Genomic DNA, 27,828 nt, shown 5'->3' on the forward strand with positions numbered 1-27,828 from the left:
TTAGTTTCCTTCAATAGGAAGGATTATATTATATAGATTATTCTATTATAGAGAGAGGAATAATATTAAAGAAGGGAAGCATAAGTAAAGGAATCTGTCTAGTTGAGGAGATGTACCTAATATGTGAAAACCATGTGGAATACTATATGATAGATGTTGTGGAGAATATAAATAAGACATGAAGCTTCCACCAAGGGACAAAGAACACAGTGTGAGATAAGATATAATGCAAATAAATATTACAAAGTGATACATGAAAAAACAATCAGAGATAAAATGTGATATGATAATTCAGACAAATGAACAATTACTTCTTTTGACTGAATTGGATGCATGCAGTAAATGACAATCTAAACCTTCTCAAAAAGGAGATAGAAGGACAAGAGTTAGCATGAAGAAAAAGTACAGAATCAGGAAATGTAAGAAACAACTTTTTGGGTATAATTGCAGATTGCTTTCCAGAATAGTTGTACCAATTTATGAATTCATCAATAATGCATCATAGATTTTTATAATGCCTGTTTTCTCAAAGTCCTTTCAACATTTTACTTTTTTGCCATCTTTGCCAAAGGAAGGGCAAGATGGAATCTCAAAATGGCTTTCAATGGCATTTTTTTAAACTAATAATGATTTGGAAAATTTCCTTTCATATTAGGCATTGTGAACAAGTTATCATAATATCATGAGATGTGACAATCAGGCTAATTATTAGAGAAATGAAAATGCATATGGAATTCAGAGAACTTATAGTTCTTGCAGAAGCTTGCATATTTATGACACTACAACAAAAAGAGTGGAAGAAAACAGCAAAGGACCTGGCAAGGGAGGGGACAGGTGCAGTAAAGATGGGGAAAAGAGACAAAACTACTCTCAAAAGAGAGAAGAAAGGTGATGGCAAAAATTATGTTCTTTTTCCTTGGGAATTGCTACACTATGAAAATAGGAGGATCCATTTACTTGTAAAGGGCCCCAGTTGCACAAGCATTATCCCAGCCTGGCAGAGACTGGCTAAAGCCTGTCTTCCCTTCCATGCCTTCCAAGGATTCAGAGGGAATTCAATTTGGGGTACCTAACAGCAAATTACGTCAGTTTGGGAGGCTGAGATAGACTTTTTTCTTTGACACATTCAGGGTCTCCTTCATGCTCTGGGTTCAGTGTTTCTGGAAAATATGGCAACTCAAAAAGACAGGTCCTTTAATAGTCCTGAACACTAAATTTTAGTCTAAGTTCTAAGAACTGTCAGTTCATAAATTTCACTAAAACAAATTATCAATTGGGAAATGGTTCTTTTTCTTATAAATATGAATTAATTCATTTTAAATCTTAGAAATGAGATCTTAGAAAACCTATATATTACACCCAATCACACTACATAAGGGCTATACCAGAATAAAGAAGAGCAAAAAGATCATTGATGTACATTTATAAAAGCTCTTTTTGTGGTGACAAAAAAAATCTGAAAACAAAGAGGATGTCTAACAACTGAAGAAAGCTCAATAACTTGTGTTTATTTTAATATTTGTTATGGAGTCTTTATGCTATTAAGAAATAAGGAAATAGATAATTTTTTTTAAAAGACATATAAACTAGATGGTATAGTGGATATTACAATCCTGGAGTCAGGAGTTCAAATCTGCCCTCTGACACTTGAAACTTACTGTGTGACCCAGAGCAAATCACTTTATCCCAACTACCTTTCTCAAGAAAAAAAAAAGGATATAAACTAAAAGAGTACAAAGTATGCAGAAATAGAATAACCATTTATATGGTTAACATCCATATAAGAATGAACACTTTTGAAGATTTTTATAAAAAGATAAAAAAGATGAAATAAATAGGAAAACCAGGAGAACAAATTATACAATACTGTAAAAACAAACTTAAAAGCTAAGAACTGTGATCAATACAATGACCATGCTAGATTCCAGAAGTTCTGTGATAAAAATGCTATCCAATTGCAGGACAAGATGGAATTAGAGAATAAATACACACACATGTATGTATGTATATATGTATACACAATTGTATATACATATACACTCATACATATTTGTCTGTACGCATATCTTTTCTATAAAGACACAAGGAAATGTTTTATATATACAGCTATATGCTACAAGAAATTTTTCAATGGCAATTGAAGAAAAAATATATTTTTTTAATAGAGGTAAGGGGATTTTACAGATTTGAACTGTTGTACAAATTCTCAGATAAAGTAATTATTACTTTATTATTATTATTATTTTATTGTTTTATTTTATAACTGGAGACCTATCACAAAGTTTGAGTAATCTAAAAGTCTGTAATATAATTTTTTTTAAATCAATGTTTAAAAAAAAGAATAAAAAATACAAAGCATGAAAACTTACATGGACATATGCAAAGTGAAGTAAACAGAACCAAAAGGTATAATTATTATACAAGATTATTGCTGTCAAATTATATGACAAAGTTTTACTCCAAAGAAGGAATATAAAAAGTGATTCCCTCATCTTCATTGAAGAGATGGGAAACTATGTGTATGAAACCTTGAACACAATTTTAAACATGGGTAATGTGATGGTAGGGAGGAGAGGAAAAAGAAAAACAATATAAATATATTGAGAAATAAAGATGATGTTAAAAAAAAAGATATCAATAAAATGATTTAAAATATTAAGAAAATTCATAAAGCAAACAGATTATTTTGTTGTTGCTAGGTTATTTTAGTCATGATTGACTTTCATGACTCCATTTGGGGCTTTCTTGGCAAAGATACTGGGGTAGCTTGCCACTCAGCTTATTTTACAGTTTTATAGAAAACTTAAGTAAAGAGGGTTAAGTGACTTGCCCAGAATACAGACTGCTAGTCTATATTCACTGTGTCACCTAGATGCCCCTGAGATTCTTTATAAACTTATGTATTTGTGATGCTACTTAGATAAATCTTTGAAAGTGACATGCAAGGTGCAGCTAAGTAGCGTAGTCTATATAGAGCACCAGCCTTGAATTCAGGAGGACCCGAGTTCAAATCTGGTCTCAGACACTTAACACTTCCTAGCTGTGTGACCCTGGGCAAGTCACTTAACCCCAGCCTCAGGAAAAGAAAAAAAAAAAAAAAAGAGAGAGAGAGAGAGAGAGAAAGAGACATGCAAAAAGTATATTATATATAAATTTATATAAAGTTAAGAGAATTAAGGTCAAGGTTAAGAAAAAGACATTTGAGGAACAAAAAAGCCCCATCTAATTTAATTGGAGAAGTGAGTGTTTTAACAGGAAAATAATAAAAGAGAAGGCCAGAAATGTAAATTAAGGACAAATTTTGAAAGATAAAAGTCAGGTAAAATCATTTAAATTTTAGGCAATGGGGAAAAAGTTTTTGAATAGGAAGATGAAATCATTCAAGCTGTGCTATAGAAAAAAATTGGATAACATGAGTAGCATAGATCAGGAGCCAGATTAGTTATGAGAAAGAATAATTTGGTGAGAGGTTAATAAGGACCTAAAGTAGGGAAGTAGCAAAAGCAAGGAGAGGATACAAACAAAAGAAATTATATGCAATAGGATGCAGCATATATCTAGGACAAAGAGCTAAAAATAGTACAAATCTTTTAAAGTGATAGGGACAATACCATTGCCATGGACTAAAAAAAGTCAAGAGAAAAATAGATTTTGAGAATAAAATGAGATAACATATGGTAAAACAACAATGGACCTGGAGCTATGCAACCTGATATCCCAATACTAAAGCTACCATGCAGTATACAGGGTGTCCCAAAAGTCTTGCTGCAGTTTTAAGCTTTAATAACTTATGCACATATACTTTAACATATTTAACATGTATTGGACTACCTGCCATCTAGGGGAGGGAAGGGGATGGAGGGAAGGAGGGAAAAAATTGGAACAGAAGGTTTTGCAAGGGTCAATGTTAAAAATTACCCATGCATATGTTTTATTAAAAAAAAGTTATAATAAAAAATTTATGCATATCCTATTCCTTATGCTGTTTGCATTAAGACTTTTGGGACACCCATTTGAGGTTTGTATTTTAACTTGAGTCAATAAAAGCTATGTTAGGGAAGAAGGGCAAAGAATAAATCCAAATCAAGAGATGGAGAAAGAAGGGTACAACAAAATCTCTACAGAAGGCAATATGCACTCAAGTAATGGAAAGGTATGAGATTTCAGGTGAAAATAATCTTTGGGCAATAGCAGAAGGAAGGAAAGAAATAATGAGCATCCTCTTAACATCCAGTTTATACAAGGGTTTGGTCGCTCCTTTTTACAGGTTGAAACAACTAGGTTATCCTATATAAAAGGCTAGTTTGGGGCTTAGGATAAACTCAAAGAGTTTTATCATGAGAGGGGTCATCTATAAGGCAAATTTTAATTTCCTATGGCTGAAGTCAGAGGTAGGAAGCTTCCAGAGATTAGTTAGGATGCTAAACATTAACAGATTTCAGCTATTTTAGAAGCATGAAACAAAATAACTGATGAAGTAAACTTTTAGATGAGCAGATAGAATCTAAGATACAAGTAGAAGGATTGGTTAGATTTCGGGAAAAAAAAAAAAAAAAAAAAAGAACAAGGTAGGGAAACTAGCAAGGCGAAAAATATGTGTTTCTAAAAAGAGTCAAAGCAACCCACGAAAATCAAAACCTTGAAATACGATAATGTGGATTACCCAACCTAAATTTTAAAGCCAGCTCTACCAAAGACTTTCCTACACAGGTCTGACCATGTTAGGTCTCCCTCTTCTACATGAATTCCAAAGGCTCTCTGTAACTTCAAATTCAAATATAAAATCCCACTTGGCATTTAAAGCTCTTCACAACTTGGCCCCCTTACAATCTTTCCAATATTTTTTTACTTTATTATTCTCCATTATATACTCAACATTCAACTATTATGTTAACTTCAAGCCTCAGCACAAATTCAAACTACTAGAGAAGGCCCAATCTCAGTACCTATTCTTCCTTACCATACATTAAAATGTATATTTTGTCTGTAATATGGTTATTGGCATAGTTTTCCATCCACCCAGTACCATAGTGCCTGTTCCTCCTTCATTAGTAAGCATTTAATAAAAACATGCTGACTAACTCTAGTTAGTATTACCTTGAACAAGGTACCTTTCTGGGCCCTCAGTTTTCTCTTGGATAAGATGAAAGGAAGTTTAATTAGCCAACATCTAAGTTCTCTTCTAACTAAAAAACTTAAGAAAACTACAGCTTCCTAAGTTTGGTTTGTGATAATGAGTATGAAGGGCCACTGAGGTATTCAGGCAGATTTCTGACAGGCAGTTAAGAAGTTGGGTCTGAGAATTGGAAGGAAGCGCTGAAGTGGCACTGGAAAGACAACTTTTGTATGTGTCATGAATCTTTTCCGCATTCTGGTGAGGTCTATGGATCATTTATCAAAATTATTTTTTAAATGCACAGAATACACAGGATTACAAAGGAAACCAAGTACAGTATCTGAAAGATAATGATCAAAATATTAAAATCTGTGGATTCCATGATATGAATAAAGAAAGTCAAAGCTTTAGAACAATGAATTCAACAAAGAGAATGTTAAAAAGAATAAAGGAGAGATCCCTGAAAAACTCCTGGGAAGAGAAGCCAAACAATATATAAAACAACCAAAGAAAGGTAAAAGAAAAAACTGGAAAGCACAAAATAGCTAGCATTTATATAGCACTTACAGCTACCAAATACTATAAATATCATTTCATTTTGTCCTCATAATCTTGAGACAATTGTTATTACTATTCCCATTTTATAGTTGAGAAAATTGAGGCAGAGGTGAAGTGACTTGCCTAAGATCATGCAGCTATAAGTGTCTGAGGACAAATTTAAACAACTTATTCTGCTTCCAGATCCAATGCTCTATCTATGTGCTCACCTATGAGAAGAACTCAATATAAAAAATTCACAGGAGAAAAGTTTCAGAAAAAAAGAGGCTGATCAGCATCATATCAAAGCCCAGAAGTCAGGCAAAATGAAGACTGAAAAAATGTCATTACACCTGGAGACTAGGTCTTTGCGTGAATAAGGATAAGGATATAAAAAGTAGAGAAAAGAAAATAAGCAGACTACAGCAAAATATCTGCTAGAAGAAGAAAAAATAATCAAAAGGACAATATCTCAAGAATGGACTTCAGAAAGAGATAAAAGAGCGAAGAATGTGATCACTGCTAGCAGGGAAACTGAGGCTGGCAGATCACTTTGACTCAGGAGTCTTGAGCTGCTGTAGGGGCTATTCCTGTAATGTCCACATCAAATTCTAGCAACAATACAGAGAGCTGGGGTAGTCAGATGGCGCAGGTGATAGAGAACCAGCCCTGAAGTCAGGAGGACCTAAGTTCAAATGGGAGCTCAGACACTTAACACTTCCTAGTGATCTTGGGTAAGTCACTTAACCCCAATTGTCTCATTAGGAGGGAAAGTTAGTTTTGGAAAGGAAGGGCATTTCTTCCTTTAGATAAGGACACTGCATTTGGATAGAAGTAGTAAATGAGCATTTTCAAGTGGCTTATGCTAAAATTTTGTTCTCTCCCCAAACCTCACTAACCTTACTATTCTCTTCTAAAACATGGACATGAATTTATGCCATCTGCTCAATATTACTAAGAAGATTGATGTCCAAACTAGGTGAAATCGTCATATGAACTGAACTAAGAAGCATTTTGTGTGTGTGTGTGTAATGAATACACATACACATTCGCACTACTTTACTTCAAGTACTTAGATAGTAAGAGTATGCTAGGGGAAAATGGGAGGTTTTATGTGGAGAGAAGAGAGTAAAGTAGGCAGAAGAGGGGAAAGAAAAATGGTACATTATGTTTTAGGATGGGGAAAGTCATAACTTAGACTAAATTGTTTTCGACTTCATGTATTACTGGGAAAACAGAAGATTTCAGACAGCCCCTAAGAATACACTTATGTTTCCATTTATCCAGCATTATCCAGGAACAAAAAATTCTGGCAATTTTCCAAATAATTGAAACATTCCTTTAAGAACTGAGCAAAAAAAATTAACCACTTTAAAGGGGAAATTTCCAAAAACAGATCACATAATTCCCTAACAGGATATACAAACTTTAAGCCAATACACTGAACCTAATTAACTGATGAGCCAAAGCAACTACTATGATTAAATGTTATACTATAAAATAATTCAGGAACTAATGAAATGGTTAATGTTGTTCACTCCCATAATAAAGCACACATTGCTGCACTTTTCTAATATTACTTTATATTGCTATGGCTTCTCACTATTCTCATGTTTGCTACAAGTGTCAAAGCCCTAATACTTTGCTGACTTCAGGAGGAAGACATTTTCTAGCTGTGTAACTCTGGACAAGTCACTTAACTCCAATTGCCTCATCACTAATACCCAAAGATAAGAGTATCAAAATTTGCAGATCTGAATCATACTTTTCCTTCCTTCTCCTCTTAACTAACTTAAGAGGATCAACAGTAAAATGGCCAATATGAGAAGAGCTTTGAGTATCAAAATTTGCAGATCTGAATCATACTTTTCCTTCCTTCTCCTCTTAACTAACTTAGATATAACAGGATCAACAGTAAAATGGCCAATATGAGAAGAGCTTTTAACAATCAAGAATTAATCATATAAACTGCAAAACCAGGACATCTCAGAAATTTGGATTCTATTCCAAAATGGGTTTTCATTAAATCTACCACAACTTCAGCATTATAATTAATTAGTAGCCACACTGATTCATGGTATAGGGTACACAGTACCTGACTCATAGTAGGTACTTAATAAAACCATAGTAGGTAGTTTGGGCTCATATTTTATATAAGTGTCCTAGGAAAATATTAAGCAAAATTTTAATTTGCTTAGCAACAATGATGTAACTTACTTATTTCTTAAAACATTTAACTCAAGTTTTTGGAATAATTTAGAAATTTTTTAAATTATTATTAGATCCAAAGAATACTAAATTTACAATTTTTAAATTTTTATTTGGAACCATAACCAGATAAATGGACTGGATATATATATATATTTATGTGTGTGTGTATACATATGTATACACACACATACATAATTATACATGTAAGACTATAATCATGCTTATATAAAAACATAAATGAGTGACCATGATTACATTCTTACATTCATCAAATACAGGACACCAGAAGAGCATCTTAATGATTTTCCATAAGAAATTCAAAGAAAAACCTCCCAGCTGAGAGGTCTTCACAGAGGGCATGAGTAGCAAGAGCTACTCATAGCTTAAAGGAGAAAAGGAGATTCTATGGAGTAAACAAATGTTAGTAGTTTCACCTCAAAAAAAGATAAACATCACCAGTCATGCTTTGTTGGTTCCCAGATTACACATTGAAATACAGACTGATATAAAAATTACTACTGGATAAATAGGTGAGAGTGATTTTTCAAAAACAGTAATGAATCAAGTAATAGTAAGAAGCTCTTCTGCCAAAATAAATTTAAGTTGGATGGAAAATAAAACTTCAATTTTACTTCCTTGATTTGATCTAGAGTTTAACAACTTTTTTTTTTACATAATCTATTTTTGCAGACATAAAACCCTGATTTTTAACCATTATTAAGACAACTCTCATAATAAATGCAAATAACCATGTCCTAAATCTTAGTTGATAGCACATTCATTTTAAGTACTAACCCAACAAAAATTTTCAGACATCAAAAATAATTGGAAAAATCCTTAGGAATTTATTGCACACGATAATGAATCTATAATTATTTTAATAGTTTATTGTCCAAGAAAATTTGATTCCACACTAGTGGATTAAAATTTTAGAATTAGTAACAAAATAGTCTTGACTTCACAGATCCTCTAAAAAGATTACATCCTTGAACTAGATTTTGAAAAACAATGATGCAGACTAAGCAATTACCAAATAGTTTTTGTCTTTCATGGTTCTTTCCTTTAACGGAAGAGACCTAAAAAATATCATCATAAAAGACTTGGATAAATTAGTATGTTGCTATTTAAGAAAGGACAATCAAGGATATAAATTTAATAATTTGGGGGGGAACAAAGGCATAGCTAATTAAAAAGCTATTTTGAAAATAACTTCTAAGATGTTTATAATCCTTAACAAAAAGAATCACTGAATTTTAAGCAATAATTGTAATCTTGTGATTCAGTTAGAGCTCATTTATTCTAAATGCCTATTACACAAACTGAAAATCTGTGATATTAGGAAAAGGTAACTAGTCTAACTGGTTTGATTAACTTTAGTATTAACTATTAAAGTTGTTTTGCTAAGAAAACTAATAATATAAAAATAAAGGATTGTTTACCTATTTGAACTAACCTAATAGTTTTTAAGTCTCTAAGATACAACAATGAACATATCTTTTAAAATGCAATCCTACATTAAAAAAATTGACATTAGAATTTTTTAGTTTGATTCTTTGACACTATAACTCATTCTCTTCTAGTTATTAAAGAACTTTCTGAAATTAAAACTAGTCAGTTTGAAATTGCCTTTCTCCAAAATCACTTGTACATGAAGTCTTTTTTTGTTATTTAAGGATAAAATCCCTTTTTATTGGTCAATTCTTCCTCACACATCCTCTACAGATTTACATGGTATGGTTTTACATTTAGGCAATGTGGTCAAACATTAATCTCTGAAGTCACTAAGCAGATTTTCCTTCAAAATTTTAAAAAGCAGCCAAATGTTTAATTCTAAAATAAGATGAAAATGAAATGAAATACAGAAAAATTTTCAATTAAGACTACATATTTTGACATAAATCTGTCAAGTTTCATGATGAGCACTGCACACCCATGATGCAATTTATAATAGTAAAATTCTAACTACAGAAGATTAAAGATACATTTCCAACATTATAGGAAAAGCAAATTTATTTTTCTTTTCATGGGTATAAAGTCCAGACCTGATACATCATTAGTGTAGATTACTCAGGATGAGACAGATGTCTTCCCAGTAATGTAAGTAGATACCTTATCTGTCTTACAGAAGAGAGCACTGAGAGGGTAAGTGATTTGCTCAGTCACAGAGCCATTAGATATCAGAGGCAAGAGTTGAAGCTATATCTTCCTGATTCCTCATCTACCCAGTTCTCTATCTTCTATACATAGTGCATCAATTTTTCAGAAATTGAAGTTTTTCTTTAATCTTTAAGATCTGTTAGCAATATGCTATTTTTAAGATTTCAGTGAGCTTTATAAATGTCATGTCATCTAAAACACAATTTTCTTCTTCCATTTAGAAAAACTTCAACATTAAAATTAAAAACCACATATTCTCTTTGAACATATCTCCTTTGAAAATAAGCATTTTCAAATAGTACCCACAGCATACATAATCAAAAGCTTTAATACATCTACATTTTTCAAAGTATTAACTGATCATAAGCAACTAGGAAGATAATTTTTTTAGTCAAAGAAAATCAAATGCATGGCATCTTCCTTTTATACACAAAGTGAGTGATAACAATCAAATCAGTTAGCCCTAATACTTTCATTTGTTCGTTAAGTCTTTTCAGTCATATTTGGCTCTAGTTGATCCCATGGACCATAGCATACCAGGCCCTTCTATCCTCCCTTGTCTCCCAAAGTTTGTCCAAATTCATGTTTGTTGCTTTCATGACACCATCATCTCATCCTAAACTGCCCCTTTCCTTTTGCCTTCAATCATTCTCAATGTCAGGATGTTTTCCAGGGAACCCTTCTTTTCATTATAGCCAGGGTATTTCAGCTTCAGTACTTTCAAAAGAGTTGCCTAAATTAACTTAAGAATTGACTGATTCTGTTCAAGGAACTCTCAAAAGTCTTCTTCAGCACCTTAATTTGAAAGTGTTAGTTCTGCAGTAGTTGGCTTTCCATATAATCCAACTCTCACAGCCAAAATTATTGGTGGAAAAACCACAGCTTTGACTATACTTTGTTGGCAAAGTTATATCTCTTTCACATAGACCAGAATTGTCACAGCTTACCTTCCAATGACCAAGTGTCTTTTAATTTCATGTCTGCAGTGACCCATGAGTCCAAGAATACAAAATCTGACACTTTCCATTTCTTCTTCCTCTATTTGCCAGGAAATGATGGAACCAATTGCCAAGACCTTCGTTTTTTTCTAATCTAGTTTTTTAAGCACAACAATACTAAATCTAACATCAAAGATACAATCCCTTTACAAACAAATTTATTTCCCTCTATTCACAAAGTGCTTACCTAACTCTGGTGAGTCCAAGTCAGAAATACCTCTTCCTTCTCTCTATCTCAAGGCCTAAGACAATCATTCACTACCAAACACCTGTGCTAAAAAGACTCAGTCTCTCCCTATAGCCAATAGAAGTTAATTTCAGAGTTGGAAGAATCTTAAAGACAATCCAGTTCAACCCATACATGAAAAATAATTCTTCTACAATATATTCAACCCCACTGAGTAAGAACTCAGTATTTCCAGGACTACTCATTCTATTTTTAGATGGCTCTAATTAATATAAACCTAAATTAAATTTATTTACAACTTCTGCCTACTGTTCTTATAAAACCTGTTCACATGAGGCCTTTCAAATTTGAAGCACCTATGATATCTCTAAGCTCATTTCTGGGCTAAACATCTTCAGTTTCTCCAAGTCATATGATGTGGCATCAACTTAAGTCTCTTAACCATCTTTTTCTGGACTGCTGGCTAATAAAAGTCAACAAAGGAAAGACACTTGAATTAAAAAGAATCATAAAAGACTTTCTATAAAAGGTAGAATTTTACCTGGAACTTGAAGGAAGCTTTCCGAGCAAGTGAAATGCCCAGAGAATAGGGATGAAGTTTCTTGCTGAAAGAAGAGCAAGAGAGACCAGTCTTGTAAATAAAAGAATATGCTGAATGGGGTAGAGATATGTAAGAATGAAGGAAGCGAGGTAAAAGCAGCTTATAAGGGTTTTTGAATGCTAGAAATTTTTATATTTGTACCTTGAAGTAATGAGGAGACACTGCATGAGAGGAAAAGGAAGGGAGAAGAGAAGGAAGAGTGCTGGAAGATCACCCTGACACTGAGGAGAGGTGGACTAGGATGAGGAGAGATTTGCTGCAGGGAGACCAACCAGAAGGCTGCTGTAAAAGTTCAGATATAAGGTACTGAGACTGGATGGTGGCAGTGACAGGGCAAATAAGGGTGAATTATCAAAAGGCCATGGCAAGAGACTGGATGTGGGGGACAATGAATGAAGAAATGAGGATAATACTCAGGCTTTGACCTTAAAGAAATGGAAGAATGGGGCAGCTAGGTGGCTCAGGCTCAGTGGATAGAACACCAGCCTTGAATTCAGGAGGACCCGAGTTCAAATCTGATCTCAGACACTTAACACTTCCTAGCTGTGTGACCCTGGGCAAGTCACTTAACCCCAGCCTCAAGAAGGAAGGAAGGAAGGAAGGAAGGAAGGAAGGAAGGAAGGAAGGAAGGAAGGAAGGAAGAAAGAAAGAAAGAAAGAAAGAAAGAAAGAAAGAAAGAAAGAAAGAAAGAGAGAGAGAGAGAGAGAGAGAGAGAGAGAGAGAAGAAAGAAAGAAAGAAAGAAAGAAAGAAAGAAAGAAAGAAAGAAAGAAAGAAAGAAAGAAAGAAAGAAAGAAAGAAAGAAAGAAAGAAAGAAAGAAAGAAAGAAAGAAAGAAAGAAAGAAAGAAATAGAAGAATATTAATGATGTTAGGTAAAGGTGAAAGGTTTTACATGGGAAAATGAGAGTCCTTTTAGATAAAGCATTTCAGAACATCTAGTTGGGAGATGTCTAATAGGAGATTAGAGATAGAGAGCTAGAGACATCAGCAGAAAGATTGGAAATAGAAACAGCATCACAGAGACATAACTGAATCCACAGAAGCTGACGAGGACCCACTGACCATATTATAGAAGGAGAGAAGAAAAGAAAGCACAGGCCCAAGCCTTGAGGAACACTCATGGTTAGTAGATATCACATGAAGATCCAGCAAAGGAAACTAAGAGCACTCAAGATAATAGGAAGAGAACCAGAAGAATAATGTCATGAAAACCTAGAGAGAAAAAAGCATCAAGAAGAGAATGATCAACAGTATCAAAAGCTGCAGAGAGGTCAAGAATGAACAGTGGGAAAAGGTTATAATATGATCTGGTAATTAAGGGAATGATAATGGCTCTGAAGAGAGCAGTTTAGGTTGAATTATAAGATTAGAAGACAAACTAGGGAAACTGTGAGAAGGAAGGAAGGCCCTTCACAACCAGGCACTACCCCACTTTTGTCTTCAATTATATTCCTCTCATCAAAACATTCTCTACTCTAGCCAAACTACAGCGCTCTGTGCACCCTAATGCCCTGCAGTGCTTCAGAACTTAGTCTTCATATCCTTGCTCATATTGCTCCCTAGCCTAAAATGTTCTTTTCCTTTGCACCTAGTCATCCTTTAAAGCTCAATGTAATAGTGGGATCCTTCACAAAATATTTCCTGATCCCCACCCCCACTCAACTTTACAGAGCACTTATCCACCAAGACAAAACTTTTTATCTCTACCAACAAAGAATAGCTTATATGCATTCACTAAATGTAAGTGAATACTAGAGTATTCATTAGATGATTATTGTTTTTTCCATATCCAACACTGGATAAGATAATGTGGATGGACTACTGAAAAATCATCAATATTACTGGAAACAGTATTGAAAGCTCATAAATTATTAGCACTATTGTAAGAGAAGGGACAAGATATTATAAACTGAATCTATTACAGTAATCTCTACTAGTGATCCATATTTTTCACTGAAATTAAGTTTTGTTATAGAAAGTGCCACATTAAAAATTTAAAAAATCTAAATATGGTATTTAGAGAATCCATGAAAAATAACAACATTTATATAGTACTTTGTTTTGCAATGTTCGTTATATCTGTTAACTGACTTGATGTTACAATAATCCTATTAGGCAAGTATTATTATTCCCATTTAAAAATGAGAAAACAGATTCAGGGAAGTTATGTGATTTGCTCAGTCACAAAGCTAAAAAGTACTTGGGGCAGAATTTGAATTCAGGTCTTCCTAATTCCAAATCCAGCACTCTATGTGCCAAACTTAGAAAAAATAATTAAAAGTATAATTTCTTCCTACTAACTTTGTCTCTCTCTTTGCCTGTTGTGTTATAATGAAAAAAGCAATGAGGGGAAATACAAGCAAAGACCTGGTTTGATTTTTTTTTCCCCTCCCTCTTTCATCATCCATAAGGAATAGATTAATCACGCCATGCCTTAATATCCTCATTCATTCAGTCACTTTCAGTCCTGCCTGACTCTCCCTGACTCCATTAAGAGTAAAGATACTGGAGCAGTTTGCATTTCCTTCTCCAGCACAATTTACAAATAAGGAAATTGAAGCAAACAGGAATTAAGTGACTTGCCCAGGATCACACAGCTAGTGTCTAAGACCTGATTTGAATTCAGGAAGATGAGTCTTCCTGACTCCAGGTCTGATGCTCTCTCCATAACACCATTTAGCTGCCCAGTTGTCATCGATAAAGGAGGGTTACTGGGATGATTACAATAAAAAGTCAAAGATCTGTTTTTAAAAATACAAAGTACCAACTGGCCACCATGCAAAATACTTTTTAAACAACTGAAAATACAAGATACTTAAATATAATGAATCTGAAGGTGTTAATTGTAGAAAAGTATTTATAAATGAACAAATTTAACATTTATCAAAACAAGGTTGGAAATAATTTATTATCATTGGTATGCTTATTATGATTTATATAGTAGTTCTGATCACTGAACCATCTTTACTACTACTAACAATAATATAGATGGCTTGTTGTAGCCAAAAAGGTCAGATTATTTAAGATCACAATGAAAATTAATGTTTTAAGACATTCTGAAATTTATGCTGATATTGTGTCCTATCAAAAACCATTTCAATAAATGAGTAACTAATTAAAAGTTGAATATATTTTTTAACATTGAGATCAAATATTACATTAATAACACAGGATTATAATAGATAGACAATAGAAGATACTAGCCAAAATTTCAGCCTTCAGATTCGCACTGAAGTTCAAAAATAGTTTACTAAGATTCATCTCAAATATAATAAAAACATTTCTAAGGTTTCTTTTAACCCAGTGCTGGACCTATGATTTCATCTGTGAAGGAAACTTTCACTATGAAAACCCTTCCACCAAAAGCAGATGAATGATATACATCTATTACTTTAAATCCCTGAATCAACTAGAAGTAATTTGCCTATAGTCATATAGCTAGTGTCTAAAGAAGACTTGAATTCACATCCCTTGGCTCCAACACTAGACTTCTATCCACCATGCTTGTAACACTTGAAGAAACCAAAACAAGCCTGAACTACACTAAAATTTAATCTAGCACTTCATTCTTCCAAACTCCTAAATTAGCCCACCTTAACACTTGGATATAAGAAGTACTCTTATTTATTAACAATATCTAGCATTGACTTAAGACTTTAAGGTTTGCAAAGTGCTACATTCTATTTCATTTGACCTTAATTTCACATGTTAATTGGAAGTATCATTCTCATTATTTATCAATACACAATATCTCCTGAAGCAATAATTTTATATCACTGTGAGGCTTCAAAAAACATCAAGTATAACCATCCCTTAATATACTAGGTGGCCATAAAATATAATTTTATATAATTTACTTGACAGCTCTCCCTTAAAGCAAAATAGTGTCCCCAATACTCACATTTATTGTCTATTATCATCTACCTAGTCCCTAAATGGGACATGCCAATGAAGACATAATCTCCAATGGCAGATTGGAAGTAACAATACAGTATGTTAATATATTGGGAGTTTCAGAGAGATTTATGCCAACACAGGACAGTGGAAATAATGCCATCAGCACCAAACAACAAAATATCTCCTATCTTATAATCTTAATTGACAAATAAACTGGCTCTGGCATACTCATTAACTCCACACAATCCCAGCAAATAAGGGTGAAAGGAAATCCAATCTCACATAGTATTATGACCACCCTTTTCAATCAAATGTTAAAATTAAGAATTACTAAAGCAAAGAATGAATTTGGTATATATGAACCTGAAAATTTCTCAAAACTCTATAATCCCATGTTTTTAAATGACATCCAAATATATTCCCTAAGTTTAAAATTATGCAGTCATACTGCCATGTAACAGAAAATCTAAAATCATTCTTTGACAAAATTTTTAAAAAGTAAATTAGAATGATCTAAAATAAAACCATCAACAAAAATAACAAATGTAATCACAATAGTTCTCTACCAATGAAAATTTTAATTTAAACATCTTCCTATAGGAAAATAGTAGTTCATTGCTAATTTTTCTCATAAGCATGTCTCATCATAATAACTGTGGTACAATGTGTTTTTCTGTAATAAAAAACAAAAAAAAAAAACAATACTTCAAACAACTCTTTAAAAAACCAGGAAAGGAGCAATTTTAGGAAATAAAACATTTCCCCATCCCTTCACTGGATTTTCAAACAGCTTTACCAGTATTAGATAAATGTAATACTGAAGTGAACTTCAATAAGAAGTCTGACATCTTTGCAGATTTTCACCAAAGATAAAATGCATATTAATATTGAATAACAACTAAATGAACAGTAAAGTTGTTATAGAAAAGAATGCAAACAGAGAGAACAAGTATTTGCAGGTATTCACATATCACTATTAAGTAGCAATACTCTTCCTGAATTTAGCCCATATTTTAAAAAAGAAATTACACAACAAATTTCCTGAATATCCTCCCCTCAATTGTTGTTATATTTAAGTGATAAAAGTTAGAGTCTTCCATTTCCCAACTATTGCCCATATAAGTAAAGTACCATCTTACTACTAGTTCTAAACCCAACATTTTCCATATGGTCTGCCTTATGTGGGTTGCATTGGTCTTACTATGCTTCTCGTGTCCATGCTGCTGGAAAAAGCAGTCTGTACAAGCAGGAGTAGAGGCACAATCCTGAGAGAGAGGAGCAGAGAGAGATGTTGAGAAAATAAACCTACACATTGACCTCACCTAGGAGTTCAGGGGGCTCAGCCAAAGTTCAAGGACATAGCCATATGAGCTGGAAATAAACCCAATGGCAATAAAACTTGTTTTACAAAGAGAAATCTAAACTTGTCAAAAGCAACATCACTCATTCTCAATCAGTATAGAGGTCCTCCATTAATCCCTATGCCACCCTTCCCCCAAAAGATACTAGAGCTGTACTGATCTGGAACAATGAGTGAATGTTACAGTTAATCAATTACCTTGGTATGCAAGAAACTACCATGTGCCATATTTGGATTACCAATTCTTAGAATTTTAGAATGCAATAAAATACACTTAACATGAATTATGTTGAACACAATTTAATTTTTCTTGCAATATTAAGGTGGCATTTAAGGACCTTACAGTATTTCAGGATCTTTGTCTAACAATTATTTTATTGCAAATGGAGATATAGTGGCAGAATTGATAAAGTATTTCTGGTTGATAGAACATTATAAAAAATTTTTTTACTCCATATAAATTTTATGCTGGGGAAAAAAAAAACTTCTGACCCATGGAAGAATAATGTATTAAAATCTGAAATACAATAAAATCCTGTTTTGCAGAACCATTGCCTAAATGGAATTTAAATACTCTAATTTCAAAAAAGAAAAATTACCATTTAACCTCAGGAATTCTTTCCCAACTATTATGAGGAATTCTTTTAACTTCCAGTTTCAATACTCTATATCATTCTCCATGTATACTACCCCCCCCAAAAAAAATTCAGAATAACTAAGGTATAGAATTCACAATCAAAGAAATAATAAGTATATTCTCAAGTCAAAGAATTTTCTGATAAGAAAAAGAGCATCCAATTCAAAATTTCATTTTGCAGATGAGAAAAGAAAGACCCAATGATGCTTTGACTCAAATTACAGAAACAGGATTGGACTATGGTTTCTTGAACTCAAATCTAATTCTTTTTAGATTATACTACAATGTAGAACTTTTTTTTTTTTAACCTTCAGCAAACTAGAAAAATCCACAAACTGGAATCATTCCATTCCCATATCATTTTAATAAACATGCTGTAGACTCATGAACTACAATGAAATTAAGGAAAAATGAAATGATTTCAAAATTTCAGTACTTCTAAGACTTTTTTCTATATATGCAATATTAATGCATAAATTATATATAAATTTCATGTTCCCTAGCAGGTAAGTTCATTGTTGTTGTCCATTTTTTTCTAGTAATTAATTTAATGTCTATTAGCTCTCCCCAAAGTCAGATGTAGATGCTGTGGTAACCCTGGAAAAATACCCAAATTAAAGACACAGTGCAGACTATGTTTATGGAAATGGAGATAGGGTATAGTTTGGACAGAGCTGTGAAGATAAAGACAACAAGGCAGTGGGAAGTGAAAAGGAAATATCATATGCCATGATGGTTCTGAGTTCGTAGGCCTAAAAGTAACCATAATATTAAGCTGTCTTTGATAATTTAAAGGTCCTAAAAGAAAAAATCCTGAAAACTCAAAGAATCAAAGGACCTCAGAGATCTTTAGATTTTGTCTTTCAGATTAAAATAAATGCAAAAATAAAACCAACTTCCAGACACTTCTAAAATGTTTCCTAACTTATGTAAACCCAGATATCTTATACCTTAACCAAGACTACAACCCAGTGTACGAAAAGCAGTGAGAAACAAGGAACAAATAAAAACAGCAAAAGATATAAATAGATGAAATTGAGCTCATACTATCTTGGGAATCCCTCCTAGGAACAAAAACTCAAATAGCTACCTTAAAGCTCTAATATTCGAGGAAGTAAAGGTCCTAACTAAGCCTACCCAACTCATTCAATTAGTCTTGTACTTTAAATAGCCAAAAACAATCCTAAGAAATGAAAAGCAAATACCATACCTTTTTCTTTTACCTTCCCACCACAATAATTTGCACCTAGTTATTACTATCATATAACATGCATGCATACACCCATGTGCATACACACAGCTCGGGGTGTGTGTATGTGTGTGCCCACATACTTATGAATAAGCATACAAATGTGTGAGCAATGCATGTGCATATACATGTAAAAATACATATAGCTATGTTATATCATCAGCAATCAAGAAGAATCTTCAGAGACCATAAATTCAAGTAGTCCCATATGTGAAACACCTTTAAACAATAGCTTGGCCCCCAGATGACTTCCTCATCCCATTGCAACAACAATAACCTCCCCTAAATACACACCAACACACATACATACACACATGCAACTGTTACAATGGCTCAGTCAGATAGTGGATTATATAAATCATTTTGCTCACCAATTTAGCTAATATATTTTGACCCTGCCTCATAGTAACTTGGAAAGTGACTGGGGAGACTGTCCCTTATAGAAAAACAATTATTAGAAATTTTAATTTACGTCAAAACTAATATCACAGATAATGATCAATCAAATGTTGGGCCTCGATACCACTTAAAGACAAGATGAATAGGAGGAGTTTACCAAGTGCCTCAAAATAAGAATGTATATCCCACAAATACTTGTGAATAAAGAATAGTTTATTCTTTATTCCAAAAGAGTGTTAGTATTCTGTCAGACACTGAAAAGACTGGGAAGCAATGCAGCTTTTTTCTATTTTTAATTTTCACTTTATTTCATCTACAGGATTTTAAATTCAAAATAATTAAAGTTATATGCCAGTTTATAGCTAGAGATAAAATTCTGACCCCTAAGATTCTGCACCTTGCACTGCACTCAACCACATTTCTTTCCTCAAAACTTGACTGAAGTCATTAAATTTAGATTGAAGAAAACTTTCTAAAGTCTCAATTTACAGGAAAACTCCCAATAAATAGATATCTTCCAAAGTAACATTTTAGTGTGTGTGTGTGTGTGTGTGTGTGTAGGAAGAAAAATTAAAATTTACTTAAAAATTCACTTAACTAACTTTTTTTACAGTGAAATGTATCATGTATCAAGAACAGTTCATGGAAACTGAATTCTAATTTAAGGAATAACAGCAGCCCCTATAAATTTTCAATAAAAGAAATATTTTTCAAATTTATAATACTTTCTTTGTTACTCTGGGACCAGATCAATTTTTATTCTTAATTTTAAAATTCATCCAAATTCAATTTTATCTCATTTTCAAGTGAAAAACAAAAATTTTTAATATTGTTACAAAATAACCGTACATAGGTTGTAAGAGATGCTTTGAAATCCTTGAAAATGCTAGAGATCAAATATCTCATAGCTATTTTACAGCTACACTGAAAACTTAAAATATCTCTATACAACTATGTCCTTTAATGTTTTAAAGGTCTGTTTCTGACTTTTCCTTATAAGATGCAAACCATTTAGTTAAATTTATTATGTAAAGGAACCCACAACCTGTGTAAATCTTTTGAGACACACAAACTGGCAATCCTCATACATCTATGGGCACATTGTTTTATCTTATCTAGGTGAAAATATGTGAAGGGAGTTTCAGTAAATTTTTTTCCCCATTCTTAAAGTAATATTTCATATTGCAAACACTAATGAAAAACTGTTTAAAGCTATTGTTTCTTCCCTCAACATATGTCAAAATATTAATAACAGTATATAGTATTTGTATTTTTCAATCTATGCTTTCAAGGCTTTACATAACATTATCCAGTGTCAACTAAAATCTTCTAAATATAGGTGTTCACACTAGATAATCATGAACTTGGGAAGAAAATACTGAAAGTTTTCTGTGATTAGTAAAATTTTTCAATTCCTCCAATCAGTGAATATAAAATCAATCAAATTGTCGATTTTTTTACTAAATACTTAAGTACTAAAGTGATTAATGAATTCTTGTTGACGTGGAAAAAAAAATTTAACTAGGAGCAGCTTCCCCTTCCCCCCAATTCCATTTCACTCTATCTTACTATGGAAAGACTGCTTCTATAAGAGTTATTTTCATTTTTGGCCTATTTTCCTAAATGGACAAAAAAAAAAAAAAAAACACCATATTTTCCTAGTACCAAATGGGAAAATTTTAAAAAGAGGAAACAATGAAATAAACTAAGCTGTTATGGTCCTTTTAGGTTCCTTTTTACTTAAAATATAGAAATATGAGTGGACATATCGGTTAGCATTAATATTATGGAAAATGTTTGCCTTACATGTAATATGTAACAAGTTACATGTAGTGATAAAAATTAAACTCCTTCCAAAATAAATGCCAAACTAGGCACCTAAAAGTGGACAAGGTGCAATTTTTTTTTACACACAGCTCTTGATATAGCATGATTTTCATGTGCATATATGTAAGCAAAAGCATCCAAAGTTATATACATATTTATTTGAATTGGTACATTTCCTAGTATTTTAAAACAAAAAGCTTGCTTTTAATGTTTTTCTCCAAGTTTAATTATAACAGAAAATCAATTCTTCAGGAATCTAACCAAGACTTTCTTCAGATTAGCTGAATCAGTAAATAGATAATGAAAATACCACAATCCAAGTGAGCCTGCTCAGTTAACAGTCACATAATCTTTAGGTACCATTGTATCTGAGGCACCCCCTGCCTAGATGCCTTTACTTTCTACCTCAGCATCCTCTTCCCTAGATGGCACAGTGATACACAGGCCGAGCTCACCATTTCCGTATTAATTGTAGTGTGTGTGTTAGGGGGTAGGGGATAGAGAAGGAAGAGAAAGATTGAAGGGCTTGTAGACTAACCTCTCCTCCCTATCCTCCATCCCATTTGCAGGGTTCTCTGGGTAGTACGTTACCCAGTCAACAGCATCCCAGTAATAAACACAACGTGTAATGGGGCCACAACCGATGGCCACCCCCGTGATAGATTCAATCGATGCTTAAAGTAACCCCCCTGGAAAGTCAATCCCTTTATCTAGTTTGAGCCAAGATCCCTGGGGCCCTGAGCCTGGTCCTAGGGAAGGGCGGGGGAGGGGAAGAAATCAAGAGAGGAGAGCAGAGAATAAGGATGGCAATGAAGAATTAACTACTAGAAACGAACCTCGTCAGTTTTAGGGGAGGGTCGGGTACTTTGGTCTCCACTCCAAACCCAAGGGCATTTAAGTGGACGCGCCAAAGCCTCCAGCCCTCCCCGCCCCCCCCATCCATCTTCCCGGCCCAGAGCTCAGGGTCCCTCCTCCCACCGTGGGCTGAGGGGGAGGGGCGGCCCAGGCACCCCCCTTCTCCCCGTCCATACCCCTTCTGCCTGGGTCCCCACCCGCTGCCCTTTCCCGGGCGGTGAGGGGAAGGAGGCTGGGGACCGGCCTGCCATACGTACTTCGCTGTTGAAGGTTTTCACGGCCTCCATGTTGTCGGTGCGAAGGCCCCAGCGCACGGTGGCGGAAGAGGCGGTGGCGGCGGCCTAGAGAGAAGGGACTGGGCCAGGGGCCGCCCAAGGGAGCGGTCGAAGACGCTGCGGGCCGGGGTGGGAATCGAAGGGAAGGGGTGGGGGTGGGGGGTCGGACTCCCTCAGGAACGGCGAGACCTCGGCATGGCCGCTGGGACGAGCAGAGCTCCGGGCTGGGGAACAGAAGCGCAGCCGGGGCGGGCGGGGGAGGGGCCGAGCCGCCGCGGCTCCTGCTCTTCTCCGCCCCGCGCTTGGCCTCTCTTCTCCACCCTCTGCTCCCTCCTTATCCCCACACTCTCCACCCCCTTCCACCTCCTCCTCCTCCTCCTCCTTCTCCGACCGGCTCCCGCTTCTCCTCCCCACCGCTCGGGACACAGGAACCAGCAAAGGGCGGCGGCGGCGGCTGTAAAGGAGGAGGAAGAGGCAAAGGCGGCGGCGGCGCTGGCGGCGGCAGCTGCGGCAGCCAATATGGCGGATGCTATCTGGCAGCGCAGGTCGGAGAGCGGCGGCGGCGGCAGCGGCGGCAGCAGCGAGCGCGCCCCCTGGCGGCTGGACAGCCGCCGCCACGGAAAGGCTAGGAAGGTGGATAGAAGAAGTGGGGGGTGGGGGGATGGGGGAGTGTCGAGGGGCGGAGGGGGGGGAGGGAATCATAGATGTCTGCGCGGGCGGGCCAGAGTGTCCCGCGCTGACGGTCTGGAGGTAGCCGCCGCTCCTTTGCGAGCCTGGGAGCGGGGCGGTGGTGTTCCCTACAGGACAAAGAGCAGTACTGCAGACGTGCTCTCGCTCAGCACCCCTACGAAAGCCCGCTTTGCTTGGTCCTTCTACAAGGATCCTTGTAGTAGGATGGGGTTGATCTGATACAGTTTCTGGGCATCAAACTTGAGAAACGCCAGTCTATTCTTTCTTCCTGAGTCAAAGAAATCGGGGCCAGGAGAGGGGATGTTAGTGGGTCTTTCTAAAACTGATTTCCTCCACTGCTGATTTATTGGGAGGAAAAAGAGAGGAAATGAGGTTTTGCTAGGTTTTAACTTGGTGTTGACTCTGGGGTCCTTTTCCTGGGATAAAGCAAACGCCCCATTGAGAACACCTTGGTCCTGGAGAGCAGTCTAGAAACAGGTCTCAGCCCCTTAACATGCTTAAAAATTATCCGTTATACCGAAGAGTTTTTGTTTATGTGAGTTATATCTAAAGACTGCCGTATCAGAAAAGTTTTTTAAAATCTATTTCATTTTAAAATAATAAAAACCCATTACATGCTACATGTTAAATGACATTTTTTTGTGAAAATTAACTGTTATCCAAAACCAAAATTTAGTCAAAAAAGTGTTGTCATTTTTATTTTTTTCCCCTGAAAATCTTTTTAATATATGGCTTAATAGAGACAACTGGATTCTCATCTGCTTTTGCATTCAGGCTTGTGATGTGTTGCTTGGTTGATACATGTGAAGAAAATCTGGCCTCAAACCTAAGTAGTTGGAAAATAGAAGCTATCTAATAGGTGAATAACATCTTAGAATGATTGTGAAAATAGTACTGAGCCTCTGAAAGGAGGGATCCTTAAGGGACCTCAGATCACAGGGACAACTGGTAGCTTAGAGAAGGGACACTTAAGTGACTTGACCAAGGTCTTGGAACACAAGGGATCTCTGCTCTGAGGCCAGTTATTGATCAGTCATTAATCAAGGTAAACTCTGGGCTGAGAATACAGAAACAAAAGTGAATCTCAGTGTAACCCTTAAGGAGCTTATAGGCTAAAGAGAAGACCATATATACACACTATAAGTGTGTACAGATTATAGACATATGGACATAGGCCTCTGGTACCTTAACTGGATCTTGTTCATACTACTTTGTGTTTTAATCCAATCAAAGCACAGCGTCGGATAGGTTATTGTTAGTTATTCTCTGTGACCCCATTTGGGATTTTCCTGGCAAAGATACCTGGGTATTTCGCCGTTTCCTTCTCTAGCTCATTTTATGGATGATGGAAACAAACAGGATTAAGTGACATGCCCAGAGTCATTCACTATTAAGTGTCTGTGGTCAGATTTGAACTAAGGAAATGAATCTTCCTGACTTCAAGCCCAGTGCTCCATCCGCTGTGCCACCTTGCTGCCTAAATAAGGGTTATAAAGAAGGAGGGAAGACTAGGAAAGGCTTCCTGAAGAAGGCTTCCTGGATGAGCCCTTCAAAGGTACTAAGGCTAAGCTCTGGAAACAGCACTCAAGAGTGTAAAAGTTAGAATGAGTCCAAGTTAGTCAATCAACAAATATTTCTTGGGTGCTCCAAATCACTATTGATCAGAGAAATGCAAATAAATCAACTCTGAGATGCTACTACAAACCTGTCAGATTGGCTAGGATGACAGGAAAAGATAATGATGAATGTTGGAGGGGATGTGGGAAAACTGGGACACTGATGCATTATTGGTGGAGTTGTGAAAGAATCCGGCCATTCTGGAGAGCAATCTGGAATTATGCCCAAAAAGTTATCAAACTGGGCATACCCTTTGAGCAGTGTTTCTACTGGCTTATATCCCAAAGAGATTTCAAAGAAGGGAAAGGGACCTGTATGTGCAAGAATGTCTGTGGCAGCCCTCTTTGTGGTGGCCAGAAACTGGAAAATGAATGGATGTCCATCAATTGGAGAATGGTTGGGTATATTATGGTATATGAAGGTTATGGAATATTATTGTTCTGTAAGAAATGACCAGCAGGAGTGAAATGAGCAGGACCAGGAGATCGTCGTATACTTCAACAACAATACGATATGATGATCAATTCTGATGGACGTGGCCATTTTCAACATCAGTTCCAATAGAGCAGCAATGAACTGAACCAGCTACACCCAGAGAAAGAACTCTGGGAGATGACTATGAACCACTACATAGAATTCCCAATCCCTCTAATTTTGTCCGCCTGCATTTTGGATTTCCTTCATAGGCTAATTGTACATTATTTCAAAGTCTGATTCTTTTTGTACAGCAAGTACTGTTTGGACAGTATATGTATACATATATTGTATTTAATTTATACTTTAACATATTGAACATGTATGGGGGAAGGAGGGGAAAAATTAGAACAAAAAGTGTGGCAATTGTCAATGTTGTAAAATTACCCATGCATATATCTGGTAAATAAAAAATATTTTTAAAAAATGACCAGCAGGATGCTTTCAGAGAGGCCTGGAGAGACTTACATGAACTGATACTGAGTGAAATGAGCAGGACCAGGAGATCATTGTGTATTTCAACAACAATACTGCATGAGGATGTATTCTGATGGAAGTGGATATCTTCAACAAAGAGAAGATCTAATTCAGTTGCAATTGATCAATGATGGACAGAATCAGCTATACCCAGAGAAGGAACACTGGGAAATGAGTGTAAACTGTAAGCATTTTTGTCTTTCTTCCCAGGTTATTTTTACCTTTCTGAATACGGTATTTCTTATGCAACAAGAGAACTGTATGGATCTGTACACATGTATTGTATTTTAGATATACTTTAACATGTTTAACATGTATGGGACTGCCTGCCATCTAGGGGAGGGGGTGGAGTGAGGGAAGGGAAAAGTTGGAACAGAAGTGAGCACAAGGGACAATGTTGTAAAAATTACCCACGCATATGTTCTATCAATAAAAAGCTATAATAAAAAATATATATATTTCTTACTGCTATGTGGCATGGGCAGTAGAGAGGGATTATTTTCAAAGTATGGATTCCAGGAATGAAATAATTTTCCAGGATTCAGAGGCTGTGGGGCATGACAGAGAAGTCCAGAGTATCTTCTGATGATAAAGAAGTACAATTCCTGTAGAGAGCAAAAAACAGGATTTCTTTGTCTTCTCCACCTTCTTGTTAGTCATGCTACTTGAGAGCAAAACTGCTTGATGCACAGGAGATAATATATCCAGCAGGCAGCAATGATATCCACTCTCCTCAAAGATATAGACACTGCAGTGCAATGTTCAAGCAGCTTCAAGGAATGGAACCTCTGGAAGCAAAGAAGAGAGCTAGATATGGACTCAAAAGAGTGCTAGAAAAAAAAGAGTCTAGAAGTGATAAGTGGTAGATGTTAGAAGCCGAACTAAGCAAATTACCTAGCAGAGGCACTGGGCAGGGAAGAGTTTTCCAATAGATTCCATGAGGAAAAGGGAGTGTTGTACCCAAATTGTATAACCTTGGTTGGCGACAAGAAAACCTCCAACACTTATCAGCTATATGACTGTGGGCAAGTCACTAAACCTCTCTCTCAGTTTCTTCATCTGTAAAATGGGGATAATAACCATACAGCACAATTCCCAGGGTTATTGTGGGGATCAAATAAAATTATAATTGTAAAGCACTTAGCACAATGCCTGGCCCACAGTAACACTGTTTAAATGTTAGTTATCATTGTTATTATTTAGGATGTCAATATTTTGTAGCAGTTGTTTTTATTATACTATCTCAGACTAAATGTCTTTGTTAAGAACAAATCGTATTTTCTTACAGCAATATGTATTGACTTAAAAAGAAAGCACACCAGTAGGGGCTCATGAGTTCTAGTAGTAGTAGTTTGGATCCACAGAAGATTCTAGAAAACTTTTAAGATTTGTACCTATTCTTTGAGGGGAATTATCCAGAGTACTGATCCTACAATATTATTTAAAACTATAGGGACTTTAAAGGTTATCTAATCCAATCCATTAATTTTACAGATAAGAAAACTGAGACCTGAGATAAGTATCTAGAATGAACTCATACAGCTAATTGCTGGCAGATCTGAAAATCAATTCAGATATTTATTGGTATGTTTGCAAAATGCAAAGCTATGCTTTTCCTGGTCTTTATCATTGCCCCGACAAAGAAAGGAACAAATATTTTATGTGAATATATCTCTATAAAATCCTTTTTTGGTCTTAATTCAAAAAGGCTTCACCAAGTCACACAGTTTATCTTTCTTCTACATCAAAGCTGCTTAAATTGTGGGGCATGATCCATATGGGGTTGCATAACTGAATGTGGGAGTCCCAAAAAAATTGGTAACAGTAAAAGGTATCAAATAATACTCTGCCAAGATTGAATTCTTTATGTAAAAAATAAACAAATACATCATCTCATTAGTATACAAATTTGCTTTTAAAATATTATATAAATATTTATATAAATTAAAAATATTATATAAATTATTATATATAAAATTTATATTTATATATATATATATGTATATATATATATATATATATATATATATATACACACAGCCACATACACCAAAGAATTGTTTTAAAATACCTTTCTTTGTGATTTATTATCAGTAAATGTTTGATTTGTTTAATTGATGGGTCCCAGGATGGGTTAACAAAAAAGATTGTTTTCCATAGAGATCTAGAATTCTAAGAATTATAATGAAAATCAACAAAGTAGTGTAAAAGGTAGATCCAACCAATCAGAAATGGGTCCCTGTTATTTTTTTTTTTTTTTCACTA

At 35.2% G+C, this 27,828-nt stretch overlaps 1 protein-coding gene across 11 annotated transcripts in view; it reads right to left on the reverse strand.

Moving 5' to 3' along the window:
- The window catches only part of SCAF8 (SR-related CTD associated factor 8), a 252,202-nt gene extending 229,130 nt beyond the window's left edge, over nt 1-23,072 (reverse strand). For 10 of the 11 annotated variants that reach the window (XR_012489163.1, XR_012489160.1, XR_012489162.1 and 7 more), the window contains exon 1: nt 22,288-23,072. Coding sequence is in view for 4 of the 11 variants with exons in the window: in XM_074309463.1 (XP_074165564.1) it covers nt 22,288-22,317 (30 nt within the window). In the remaining 7 variants the exon portion in view is untranslated. Of the gene's footprint in view, nt 1-16,904; nt 16,969-22,287 lie in introns of all 11 variants that reach the window. The other variant, XM_074309466.1, reaches the window with a different exon arrangement.
- Nucleotides 23,073-27,828: the final 4,756 nt, after the last annotated feature.

This window comes from Sminthopsis crassicaudata, chromosome 4 (assembly GCF_048593235.1).
Source record: "Sminthopsis crassicaudata isolate SCR6 chromosome 4, ASM4859323v1, whole genome shotgun sequence".
In the NCBI taxonomy this organism is placed as follows: domain Eukaryota; kingdom Metazoa; phylum Chordata; class Mammalia; order Dasyuromorphia; family Dasyuridae; genus Sminthopsis; species Sminthopsis crassicaudata.